At 41.1% G+C, this 14,038-nt stretch overlaps 1 protein-coding gene across 2 annotated transcripts; it reads left to right on the top strand.

Annotated features, from left to right (window-relative positions):
• Positions 1-932: 932 nt before the first annotated feature.
• Positions 933-6,973, top strand: chrnd (cholinergic receptor, nicotinic, delta (muscle)). 2 transcript variants are annotated; one of them, XM_069667318.1, is made up of 12 exons: positions 933-999; positions 2,514-2,659; positions 2,789-2,833; positions 2,919-3,028; positions 3,101-3,256; positions 3,459-3,574; positions 4,177-4,377; positions 4,474-4,585; positions 4,731-4,845; positions 4,967-5,177; positions 6,259-6,377; positions 6,586-6,973. In XM_069667318.1, the coding sequence occupies exons 1-12, from the start codon at positions 942-944 to the stop codon at positions 6,766-6,768; spliced, it is 1,572 nt and encodes a 523-aa protein (XP_069523419.1). In that variant the 5' UTR covers positions 933-941; the 3' UTR covers positions 6,769-6,973. The 2 variants fall into 2 exon arrangements, with proteins under 2 accessions (XP_069523419.1, XP_069523420.1); XM_069667319.1 differs by lacking the exons at positions 933-999; positions 2,514-2,659 and adding an exon at positions 2,688-2,701.
• The last annotated feature ends 7,065 nt before the right edge of the window (positions 6,974-14,038 follow it).

Genomic DNA, 14,038 nt, shown 5'->3' with positions numbered 1-14,038 from the left:
ATACTCTGGCACGGTTGGTTGATCTGTGCCCGGGCCCGCTTGAAAAGGTGGTCTTACTGTTCATGTGTACTCGACTACGGACGGCTTTTTATAATGTCATCGAAATCTGCGTGTGCGCGCAGCACTGATGATCTCATCCTCTGAACTGCACGGCCACGGCTGATACCGTAGGAATGTAGATGAGAGGGTCGTTCTTAAGGTTTTCTCCAAAACATGAATAATACTAATAACTCAGCTGTAAAGCATGCTATCTGTGTCCTGCTGGTCCATCAATACTGAGAAGTTTTCAAACATTTCTGAGACAATGTTAGATTGTTGGAATGTACCGGACTTTTGTAGAGGCTGCTCCTCTCCGTACACTGAAGCCTTCTGACGACAAATGGAAACCAGGACACTTCCTGTTCTAAAATCCGGTCCTGTGTGTACATGGCAGAATTTACTGCTGTATGTGGTGGAGCTCATTTTGAACCATGGGACTGCTACTAAAGATGATTTTCAGTATTGATTAATTTGAAGACATTTTTTTTACGAAGGCGTCCTGTCTTCATGCTCCATCAGCTCCTTCGAGCAGGTGAGTGAAAAGGTGAGTGCTTTTTACCTTTTTAAATGAAAAAAGTACAAAATGTTTTTACAGCGTCAAAGTAAAAGTATCAACACAGCAGCTTATAATTATTGACAGCTGGTTTATTTACAGGTTTAATGAATTCATGATTAACGTGACATGTTTTCCTTCAATCTAAACCACAGTTTCAGATCTTTGTTGGGGTGTTATCTGACCCTCCTCCTCTGTTTCCCGTTCAGAGGAGCTCAGAGCCGGCTGCTCTCTCTCTGTCTCTATTTTCTGTCCTCTGTGTTTCTGCAGCTGCCGCCTGTCACTCTCTCCGGCTTTTGGCTGAAGGTCGGTGGGAAGAGGACGCCACACTTCTCAGCAACAGTCAGCCATGAAGCTCCAGCCTGCAGCTCTGGGCACCGTGCTCCTGCTCTCTCTGCTCTCTTCTGGTAAATCGACTTAACCTTAATTTGAATTGTGTTGTAAAGTTATTCTAGTTTTAACCAAAGTTATTTTTATGCTAAAACATTTGAGTTTTTCTGTACTTTTCTAAATTAACTGCTTATATAATCTGTTACTGACTAAGTTTATTTTCTTTTCACTTTTTAGTAGATCCGTTTACAGATTCCAATACATCTATAGTAAACAAATGTGGAAAATGTAAACATTTATGAATTGATTTAAGTCTTTTTTTACAGCCAAAATCACAAACATTCTCTGGTTTGGTTAGCATGTGTTTCTGATGCCCTTTTTACATTGAACCGTGCACCACCAGCATTAAGCCGGCTCAGTGTGGGTTTGTACATAACGTTCCAGCGTTGTGGAAGCAAAAGGCGTGCGCCATGTCAACAAAAAGTGTGAGCTTCACATACACACACACACAACGTTGTTCCACCCTGCTGGCTGTGTGTGTGTGTGTGTGTGTGTGTGTCTGTTACAACCTGACTCAGTGGCGGAACGACTTCGCTTGGATGATAGTGAATGTATATGACATCAAAACAAACTGGAAGTGTTAGGAAGGAAAAAGTGTGTGAGTTTCTGGCAGTGAGTGGATGGCAGGTGGTGTTGGGGCAGCAGTGGTAGTCCACAGAGCAGCTGCCCTCATACCCTGAAATATGACCAGCATGAAAGTATTCACACACTCACACACCATGTTTGTTTTCCTCTGTGTGTGTGTGTGTGTGTGTGTGCCACGCTGTTCTTTATTTACAGAATATTTATGTCGCTGTAAACTAAACAAACGCTCTGGAGGGGAAAACTCTGAAAACTTGTTTTCTCTTTGGACATTGGGATCAGTATGTGACCTCACACCTGTAAACGTTGGCTGCAGGTTTGGATTCAGCTCATAGTTTAATAAAATGTTTTTTTGATTAAAATAAGAACTTAGAATTGATCAAATGAAGGGCTGCACGATATTATCGGAATGTTATCGGTATCTGCAGATTATGGCTTGAAAATGACACATTGGCATCGGCAGATATATCACTCTTTCTGCCGATAAAACAACGCTTTAATTCTGCCTAAATGCTCGATGATGAACTAAAAGAAGAAAATGATAAGAACAAATAAATACAAGTACAGAACCTAAGTTTAAGTAGTTTTCTCATATTGCCCAGTGAATGTGTACATTTTAAAAAGCACTGTATTATGTTATTTCTGCAGCTGCCAGAGGGCCACTACAATAAGAGTAGGCATGATTTCAACTCCACTACAGGGGAGACTTGATGTTCTCTGCAATAGGGTGGAAGAAAACATGTGCCTAATATATCAGTATTGAAATTGGCAGAAAGGGTTGGAAAACATCGGCATATCAGATATCGGCAAAAATCAAATATCGTGCATCCCTAATAAAATGTGTGTGTGTGTGTGTGTGTGTGTGTGTGTGTGTGTGTGTGTGTGTGTGTGTGTGTGTGTGTGTGTGTGTGTGTGTGTGTGTGTGTGTGTGTGTGTGTGTGTGTGTCAGGGTGCTGGGGCAGGAACGAGGAGGAGCGTCTGATCAACTACCTGATTAAAGAAAAACAATACTACAAAGAGCTGCGTCCCGCCGAGAGGCAGCAGGACACCGTCGACGTTTATCTCGGACTCACGCTCTCCAACCTCATCTCTCTGGTACAGAGTGAATCCAGAAGAATCATAATCCGTTAATAATATGTAATGAAATAATAAAAACATACTGCAGGTCATCCACAGACAGAATTTGACAGAGTTGTTCCTCGAATAATTTTTCTCCTTTTGTAGAAAGAGGTCGATGAGACGCTGCTTACGAATGTCTGGATTGAGCATGTGAGTAAATGACAATGAAGCCCCCTATTTATAGTTCCTCCCTGAATACTTTACCTGGCTTAACTATGAACATGTGTGTTGTTAGACGTGGACTGACTACCGGCTGTCCTGGAACGAGACGGTGTTTGACGGCATAGATGTTATTCGACTGCCGTCCAACATGGTGTGGCTGCCGGAGATCGTGCTGGAAAACAAGTAAACTACCAAATAGACTTTGAGTTGTGTTTTATGTATTTAGTGTATAACTGCTTTTTCTCTCTCTGCCAGTAACGATGCACAGTTCGAGGTGGCATACTACAGTAACGTACTGGTGTATTCTAATGGTCTCTGCTACTGGTTACCTCCTGCTATCTTCCGCTCCTCCTGCTCCATCAACGTCAACTACTTCCCCTTCGACTGGCAGAACTGCACACTCAAATTCGTGTAAGGAGCTTAAACCAGAAAATCTCATGTATCGTCTTGTGTGGCCACACACAATGGCTGTAGTACATTTAAAATACCGATAAATGTTTATGTTGACATGTTTCTTTGCAGGAATAATAAATATACAGGAATATAAATACTTGTTTTGGCTTACAAGATGATAGCAATTGGGTATAAATACAAAACACTTGTTGCTTTGTAGCTCTCTGACCTACAATGCCAAAGAGATCAGGATTCTGCTGAAGGAGGAGGGGGGCGATGGTGGTGATGAATTACACACAGTGGAGTGGATCATCATTGACCCTGAAGGCTTTACTGGTAAGTGTTACTGTCTCTGATATCTTAATAACAATGTTTGCTCTAAATTAAGTCTAAACATTGGCTCTGTGTCAGCTTTCTATAACCCTAAATCAGCTTTATACTAGGTCCGTGTTAGCTCTACATTAACTATATGTATTGGCTCTGTGTCAGCTTTCATTAGCCCTATATTAGCTTTATGCTAGGTCCGTGTTAGCTCTACATTAACTATATGTTTTGGCTCTGTGTCAGCTTACATTAGCCCTATATTAGCTTTATGCTAGGTCCGTGTTAGCTCTACATTAACTATATGTTTTGGCTCTGTGTCAGCTTACATTAGCCCTATATTAGCTTTATGCTAGGTCCGTGTTAGCTCTACATTAACTATACGTATCGGCTGTGTCTGCTTTCATTAGCCCTATATTAGCTTTATGCTAGGTCCATGCTAGCTCTACATTAACTTTATGTATTGGCTTTGTTAAAATCTCCCAATTTCAAGAGAAAACAATGAGCACACAACATCTAGGAAGCATCAGGGTTACCAGTCTTTAAGTGAGAGAGTAAGTTTAGGATAATTCTGTCTGTTTCTCGCCCCGTGTTGTTTTCTTCACTGGTGTTGTCAGAGAACGGTGAGTGGGAGATCATCCACCGACCTGCAAAGAGAAACACCTACAAGCACATTCCCATGGAGAGCAACAAGCACCAGGACATCACCTTCTACCTGATCATCAAACGCAAACCTCTGTTCTACATCGTCAACATCATCATCCCCTGTGTGCTCATCTCCTTTCTGGCCACACTCGTCTACTACCTGCCCGCTGACAGTCAGTGCACATGCTCCTACTTTAAATTACAATGAAAAACTATAAACATGTGTTATTATATATATTGTGTGTTTGTGTGTGTGTGTGTGTGTGTAGGCGGTGAGAAGATGACCCTGTCCATCTCAGTGCTGCTGGCTCAATCTGTCTTCCTGCTGCTGATCTCCCAAAGGCTGCCGGAGACTTCCATGTCTGTTCCACTCATTGTAAAGTAAGTTACGCACACAAACACACACACACACACCTGAGATAGTCCTACCGACAGCGCAAAGCTCGCTCAAATAATTAGACATAAGTAGACATAGATATATCTGTGTGTGTGTGTGTGTGTGTTTGTGTGCGTGCGCGCGTCACAGATATTTGATGTTCATCATGGTGTTGGTGACGGTGGTGGTGTTGAACTGTGTGGTCGTCCTCAACCTGCACTTCAGGACGCCGAGCACACATGTCATGTCTGAGTGGACCAAGAAGGTAAACACACACACACACACACACACACACACACACACACACATCATGCAAACAGCTGTGCCGTTAAAAAGAACATGCAACATATCATGACACTAAACATGCTGCTGTTCTGTCCCTCCAGTTCTTCCTCGAGCGGCTGCCCCGCATCCTGGGTATGTCCCGCCCTGCAGAGGCGGAGCCGTACTGGGACGGAGCGCTGCCACGGCGATCCAGCTCGGTGGGCTACATCGCCTCAGCCGAGGAGTATTACAGCGTCAAGTCCCGCAGTGAGCTGATGTTTGAGAAACAGTCGGAGAGACACGGACTGATGACACGGACCACTCACGCAGCAAGTACGTCCAATAATATCACTGGACAAACAGCATCCAAACCTGTGCTAACTTTATTAACTTCAGTTGTGAGCAGTACATCGTAACATTATCAGTGTTTACACTGATTTACAGACAGAAGGAACATGATTCAATCATTTGTAGTCCTAATGAATGTAAGACAGACTCTCTTTTAGCTCTGTTTTTGGTCTTCACCAACTCCTTTGGGAAACAGCTGGCTCCTAAGCTGCCGAATGCTCCAATATATTTCACTTCAATATATTTTATCCAATTCAAAGTCCTCATGTTAACATTCAAGGCCATCCACAACCTCGCCCCCCCATATCTGTCCGACCTCCTCCATGTTCCCACTCCCTCCCGCTCCCTCAGATCCTCTTCCTCCTTACACCTGTCTGTCCCCTCCACCCGACTCACCACGATGGGGAGCAGAGCATTCAGCCGCTCTGCTCCCCGTCTCTGGAATTCATTACCACCCCAACTCAGAAACATCGATTCATTCTCTCTTTTAATGTGTATTTTGTGTATATATATATATATCTATGTACGGTGTCCTTGAGTGCCGAGAAAGGCGCCTTCAAATAAAATGTATTATTATTATTATTATTACATTCTTACAGCCTTTTTTCAGGTGGCTGCTGCAGCTATGATATTATTAGAAGGATAGGTGTCAACAAACAAAATAAAGTTCTAGCAGGACAGTTAAACTCACTAGAAATCTGTGTCAAACAAAAAACTGTCCATATTACATATTTTATGAGTGAAAAGGAGCAGGGAGAAGAAAAATCGTATTTTAACTAAACAATAAACTTAGATGGTCTGTCTATTACATTCCCTCATTAAAGCTCCTGTGAGGAGTGTTTCTTTGTCCCTGAGTTTGTTTTTCATCTTCAGCCTCCTGCTCTGCTTGCTAACGCTCTTGTCGACTCTTTTTTAACTGTTCTTATTTTTTGGGGTTTTCACTTTAATAAGGTTTAAGTTCTCTGGTCCTCACGTGGAACTTCAGGCCATAATAAACTGATCCCATCATGACTTAAACTGGGCCCTTCTCACAGATTATTAAAACCCACTCTGTGTGTTTGTGTAGTTGTGAAGCCACAGGAAGATGGAGATGTGACCGATCAGCTGTATGCAGAGATCAAGCCGGCCATGGACGGAGCAAACTACATCATCAAACACATGCGCAACAAGAACGACTACAACGAGGTGAGACGGAGAGAAAAACAGGATTCTGTACTGAGGAGAGCAGCAAGTGTTGATTGTCTTCAGATTTATCAATCCAAAATGTTCTTGAACTCAGGAAGCATCTTAGGATCGGCACTGATGTGACATACCCAGGAATGCAAATTACGTTAGTCACACACATTTCAAATATATAAATTAGATACATGAGAAGAGGCGTCTGTCTTTGCAGGAGAAAGATAACTGGAGTGGTATCGCTCGTACGGTGGACCGTCTCTGTCTCTTCCTGGTGACCCCTGTGATGACCGTCGGCACCATCATCATCTTCCTCATGGGAATCTGTAACCACCCTCCACACCTGCCCTTCAAAGGAGACTCCCACGACTACACAGAGGAAAACCAACGCCTGCTGTAACACACACACACACACACACACACAACACAGTCATGTTACAATATTCGTGCCTGAATCCAGCAGTTTGCTGCTTCTTTAATGTTGACAGCTTTTACCGATGCAGAGCTGTGTGTGTTTTCTTAACTTAAATCTGAAGCGAGAAACTAAATCAGTAAATTGTTCTTTTGATTTTCTTTCTGTGGTTTGAATAAAACTTTAAACTCGGCAGACATCTTGATTTTATTTTGTTTCTTTTGTCTGGTTTTGGCTTAAATAATCACGACCCTCACACATTATTATTCATATTTTAATGAATCAAATATTTTTCTTGCGGTTTTTGAAGAAAGAAGAGTTAACTCTGAGTTACTCTACTGAGTATAAATGCCTTAAAGTAGCTGTTCATGAGGTTAAAAGATTTGGGAACAATTTGTTTTTAAAAGGTTTTTTTTTCTTGTTGTTCCTCCTGGCCTCCAACTAACGTAGTACTTTTCCAACAGATTGACTTGTTAGGTTAGAAACCATCAGATGAAATCATTTAAAGGGCAGTCATTTCGAGTCATTTCGAGCTAAAACACACATTAACTATTTTTTGATAAAAACATCAAGCTTATCTATATTTATAAACATATTTATATGATGGAATGATTAATAAGGGAGGGTAAAAGTTCTAAAGTCTGCAGCTAAAGGTTTCACAGTCAGACGCCCTTTGTAGACTGAGTAACTGATGGGGTTACAGCGCCTCCTGCTGGGCAAGAATAGTCTTTGCGACCACTCAAAGCTGCTTTTACACTACATATAACATTCACCCATACATATATACACTGTGCCCAACTGTCAATATCACACTCATACCCGTTGGCTATGCCACCAGGAGCAATTTGGGGTTCAGTGTCTTGCTCAAGGACACTTCGACATGATCGAACCTCCGACCTTCCGATTGAAAGACGACCGCCTCTACCACTGAGCCACTGCCGCCCCTGAAAAGAACTGAAAACAAAGATCATAATTTCTCTGTGCTGTTTTATTTTTGTCAGAAGTTATGAAGTTAGAATTACCACCTTGCGGTTGTTCGTTCAGTCAAATATCAAACAACCCTGCTAAATTAAGGACACATATTACTACTCCTGTGGTAATGTTGTGGCTAAAGGTATAAATAAGACAATTGAATGTATTCAAATTAAAAGTTGGAATATGTTTTTTTGCAATTAACTTTTATTGCATAAATACCCATGAACTTGATCAAACAAGAGCACATGTTAAAGCTTTTCAAACCCATGTCTGAGGGTCAACATGAACTCAATCATTACATTCAAACAAACCAATCCAAATAAATTCATAAAGCACATTTAAAAACAACGGTTGACCAAGTTACCGTGCAGTACAACATTGAAACAACACCATAAAACACTAAGTCCAATTTGAAAACAACAGGACAATAAAATAGTTGGTTTGATTAAAAAAAACAAAAACAATGGGACAAACTGCATGGGAGAGGGGCTGAGGAGGAAGTGAAGTCACCAAGGCAGAGTAGTACCCCAGAGCAGAGCCTTTAAAACAGTGGACAACTTAAAAGTACAAAATTGTGCAGACAGAGAACAGTTCAGCACCTGAATATGAAATGTAGCTGCAGCAGGTGTTACCAGATACGCTCACGGCTAGTTGCCTTACTTTTAATGAATACAGGACGGTGAGCACACCTGGCATCCTGCTTAAATGAAAATTTGAGATGCAGTCTGACTGATTTGCCGACTCTGTCACTTTACCCAAGGTTGAAATGTATTTTTTTAACATGTGGTCATATTCAAATTGAAATTTTGTGATTGAAATGTGGTGCTAATATTCTCGTACACCAAAAGAGAGCAGATGGAAGAGTGTGTGTCCCTGAATGTAACACAAATTCCATCAAAGCCCCTGAAAACGTCTCAAGTATTTCTCTGTTAGCCTACATTAAATATTTATAAGCAGCAGGACACCCATTGTCACACCATAAGTATAAACCAAGGTCCTTATTTTTTACACATTCGTCAGTTTTGGTCCCACATTGCAATTTCCCATATTCACATAGCGGCCATTTTCCACTTGTGACAGGCTAATGTTGTATTGCAGTGTTCCAGGCTAAAACATGTGTTACAGTGTTACAAGACTCAATAAAAATGGAGAGACGCTGGAACATATTTCAAGGTAAAACAACATATTTGAAACTGTCAGACCACAACTAACTGGCATTCAACAATTTCCTAGCTAATAACATGTCCTATCTAATGCTAGTAGCATTAGCTGTTGTTTTAAGGTAGCTAATGGGCTAACAAAACTGTTAGCTAGGAATTTCCACCTATCTAAATCTATAATTTAAATTATAACACTATCAAACAGTTTTGTTAGTATTCAGCCACTACCCAACTATTGCTAGTAACTAGGAAGTGTTTAAATGCTTCCATTAATGGTTGTCTTGAGGTAGCTAAAGGGCTAACAAAACTGTTAGCTAGGAATTTCCACCTTTCTTATCGTAAAATATAACTATCAAATGGTAGCAGTCAGCCGCTTCCTATCTTATACTAGTAAGCTAAGAAGTGTTTGGATGCTAATATTGGCTGTTATCTTTAGGAAGCTAATGGGCTAACAAAACTGTTGGCTATGAATTTTCACCCTTCTTATCATATCTTATAACACTATCAAACAGTATTGTTAGCATTTAGCAACTACCCACCTATTGCTAGTCACTAGGAAGTGTTTAAATGCTACCATGAGTGGTTGTCTTGAGGTAGCCAAAGGGCTAACAAAACTGTTAGCTAGGAATTTCCACCTTTCTTATCATATCTTGTAACACTATCAAACAGTATTGTTAGCAGTCAGTCACTTCCTATCAAATTCTAGTTAGCTAGGAAGTATTTGAATGCTAACATTAGCTGTTGTCTTAAGGTAACTAAAGGGCTAACAAAACCGTTAACTGGGAATTTCCACCTTATTGTATCTTATAACACTATCAAACAGTATTGTTAGCATTCAGACACCTCCTATCTTATGCTAGTAAGCTAAGAAGTGTTTGAATGCTAAGATTGGCTGTTGACTCACGGAAGCTAATGGGCAACAACACTCTTAGCTAGGAATTTCCACCTTTCTTATCATATCTTATTACACTATCAAACAGTATTGTTGGCATTCAGCCACTTCCTATGGAATGCTAGTTAGTGAGGAAGTGTTTGCTTAGATTAGTTGTTGTCTGAAGGTAGGTAACGGGCTATCAAGTATGTTGTTTTATCTTGGATTATGGCCCAACGTCCCTCTAGTATTTGCTTATTTGAGTTGCCAGTTGAGAAGCAGTGAAATGATCATGATTGCATGAGTTTTAAAGACTTTCATCAGCAGTGTGACATACCATTATACAGCATATTTACTTTGTAAACGCTCACAGAGAAGATTGTGAGGAAAACCAGTATCTAACAGCCGGTATGAATCTGAAACTTTAAAAATGTACGCTTCCAGAGCAGAGTAGAGATGCAGCAGAAGTTGCCTCATTTGTCTCTGTTAGTCTGTTCATGTTTTTCCTTTAGTTAAGTCTGAGAGGAGTATCAGGACATGAGGTAGAGCAACAACATGCTGCACTTCATTATCCGGAGTCTATCAAACCTAAAGTAATCCTCCCAAGCATATTGAGCGTAGAAACAGTCAAAGTGCAAATTGTCCTCGTCCTTCATTAATAAGTCTCGACTCTGTTTCTGAGTGCTCCCTCTTCATGTTTATGTTCACGGCTCTGTAAATAAGTACATCAAGTATCAGCTCATCCTTCAGCCTCATGTGGAGAGGTTTGTCTTATTGTTTACATTTAATAAAGCAGTCTCACTTCAGAGTAGCACAGTGTGACTTCACCTTAACGGGATAAAGGGATGGTGTGTTCCTTCGTCTTTAATCTCCAACATTAACACCCATTAGCATCACAACTTTTCTGACTAATTTAAGTCACCTTCCAGACGAGATTTAAGTTAATTTGAATGTAGATTTAGCGATAAGGGGAAGTGGGCCAGTAGCTCAGTGGGTTGCCTCATGAACAGAGGTTGAGTCCTTGCTGCATCGGCCCTTTTGCAGCATCATCACTGCTCTCTCTTCCCCGTATTTCCTTTCACTCTTCGGCTGTCATCGTGCCTGAAAAACAACTCTAAAAAACAGGAGGGAAAGGAAACATTAATCACTGCAAAGCAGGATAAATTAGTGATAATGTTCCACAAAAAACAAATATTCGTCTTTGTCTCTTTACAAAAACGCATACACAGTAAAAACAGCACAAATAATAAACACAACTTGCATCACAAATCATCATAATACATTTAAAATTAATGTGACAAAGTGAAATAAAGCCGTATTTCCCTTCGACACTGTCCCAGCTCAGAGATGTTTACAGTGACACAGTGCTGTTTTTAATACAGATGGAAACTTATGTACTTACCTGACCGCCGTGTATCCTCTTCCTCCGTTTTTGTGTTTATCTATTAAATATAATGCCAGCATGATTCCAGCCAAAACCACAATGGCTCCAACCACCCCGCCTGCAATTGCTTCAGTTGGATGTGAACTGTCTGAAACAGAAAAGAGTCTTTTAATTAACTTTCTAAGTTCTAAGGTCTCTATTAAAATATTAAGAAAGGGTATGGTCCCGATCTGAGGTACATATCAGAAGTATTCGTTATCGGCTTAAAATTGGTATCAGCCTCAAAAATCCCAAATCAGTCCGGTTCTAGTTATACATTCACATTTACATCTCACAGTGTTCAAATCGTAACCCAAAATGACCTCATGACCTTGTCTCTATCTTACCTGGTGTAACCTTTAGAAAGGTGTTTGATACGTATGTCTCCTCAGCCGTGCTGAGTTCACACGTGTATACTCCCTCCTGCTCTGGAGTTAAGTCTTGTAAAATGAGGCTGCCCGACTCAGACACATCCTTCACATGCTTCCTCCACCCCTCTGAGATGTCGGCTGTCGTCTGGTTCAGGATGTTTTGACTATGGTTGAAGCTCCAGGTGAGGCTGGTGTGTGGTGTTTTCGTGGTGTTTTGCATGCAGGGGATTGTTGTTACAGTGTTGGAACCGTTGATTGAAACTGAAATGATAAAACACATGATTGTACAATGTTGTTTGTAGGCACATCTGGGATATTGAACGTTAATGTAAACTAGCCAATGGGAACATTTCAGCTGTGGAGGCAGCCTGACAAACACTTACTTTGGTTCAACAAAGTGGCTGTCCTCTTGCTTCTGCCAGCGCTGACGGTGCAGCTGTAGTCCAGATCAGAAACATTTTCTTTAGCTGTCAGAGAACTACTGATGCTGTAGAGCTGCTGCTCAGTCGGCTGGACTGTGGGTTCGTCCAGCCCGGTCAGAGGGGATGGAGGGCTGGTGGACCAGGTGAGCTCAGGCTCAGGGTAGATCCCCTCTGAGCTGCAGGTGATCCTGTTTCCTGCCTGCTGAATGTTGACTCTGTGAACTGAAGCTGAGAAAATAAAAGGAAAATGGAATTACTTAACTATTAATAAGCAATATCACATGACAACAGCACCACCTCAGGTGTGATATCACCTTCATGCAACTGTACACGTGAACAGGAATAAGCAACAACAGATGATTATTTTTTCTTTATGTAATCATCCTTTTTGCTTCGCCATCCCAAACATTTCCTCAACTTACTAACACTAACACATGAACATTTACCTGCTCTCTGTAATGAAAATAAAGGTCGTTTTCCAATGTTGATTTCAAACATTTCACCACACGTGCTGCTTTGACTTTGTGTGCTGTGTGTTTCTCGTACCGTACACTTGTAGGTCAATCTCCGACGTATGCTCTTCGTGAGTTAGTATGCTTGCATGGCACTCGTATCTACCCTTGTCCTGAACCTTCACCGGTGAGAGCCGGAGCGAGGCGTTTCCACTGCTGATCTGCTCCTTGAACAGTGACGTCCTGTTTTTGAAGTGCTGGTCCTGTTTCTTAAGCTGGTCTTGGTTGAAATAGAAGGAGTGAACAGCTTTTTCTGGACTTGTCTCTTTCCAGTGGATGACTACATCGACTCCAGCATGGAAACTGCAGGGTAAGATGCAGCTCTCCTTGTATTCACAGAACACTGTCTTTACATCTGCAAAAGAGACATCCATTAGAGCTCAGGGAAAATGGCGACTAAATTCAAGTGAGCTGCCTTTAAGGGCCTGATTATTCATGTTTTTCAGACTCACTAACATGAGTTGCGTTGTCTTTGTATTAAAGATATAATCTAGAAGATTTTTCATTTAAATAAATGTCTGTTAAGTCACTATCTATCGCCGAATGAGGTAACGCAATGGATGATGAAAGCCTTTGCATTTGCAGTATATAGTATTATTACAGACTAGGTGTCTGTGGCGACATTCACAGAAAAAAATCCCAAGCGGTGCCCAGTTAGTGACACGTTCTCCATCACCCAGCAGTGGTTGGTCTGCCAGAGAGGGTAGGCGGAGCTAAGCGGCTGCTTTTCCGCTCTCTGCAAGTGTTGCGAGTAAACAGTAATCTATACGGTGGCCCTGAGAGCTCAACGCACAGCAACTTCAGAAAACACATGCAAATACACAAAACACAAGCAAGTTAACATCTTCATCAATTTGACAACACATGCGCAGCATTTAGAAAACGAGCAGCAAATAGAAAAATGCAAAAAAACAAAACCACAAATACAAAGCAGTCATGCATGTTCCTGTGGACAGTGGACACATAAACAATCATGCTCCAGCAGAAATGTGTACACACAGCATCATTAACTCGCTTGCATGACTTGTAAGTGTTTCAAGTTACTTTTTCTTTCTAATGAATACATTAAACTATACTTAAATAAACACATGAATAAAGATGTTCTAAGATATAAAAGTGGGCAATAAACATAGCATGAGATGAGAGGACACGGGCTGGGCTCTAGTAAAGGTTAATTATACTTTCTTTGTTTTTCATTAAGACATTTTATCCTCAGGAATTTAAAACATCAACATTTGGCAGGTTTGGATTGTACAACAGGTTCTGACAGCTTCTGAGAGAAAGGTGTGTGTGTGTGTGTGTGTGTGTGCCATGTGTATATCCAAACTGGTTCTGCAAGATTCCAGTAATGCTTTAAATGTTTGTACAGAACATGTGACCCACCTCTGATTCTTTGTGTCTGACTGTGTTTTCCTAATCCAAGGTGTGTTGCAGTGTCATATGCTTCCTTCTCCAAAACGTGTCAAAAAACAAACATTGTTGTTTGTGCAGCTGCAGATTCAGAAATATTGGATGAAATGAAAT

This window comes from Semicossyphus pulcher, unplaced genomic scaffold (genome assembly GCF_022749685.1).
Source record: "Semicossyphus pulcher isolate SPU_LCO1_2020_fin unplaced genomic scaffold, fSemPul1.0.p SCAF_18, whole genome shotgun sequence".
NCBI lineage: Eukaryota > Metazoa > Chordata > Actinopteri > Labriformes > Labridae > Semicossyphus > Semicossyphus pulcher.
The sequence above is the reverse complement of the archived record's forward strand: the minus strand, read 5'-3'. Positions and strand labels throughout refer to the sequence as shown.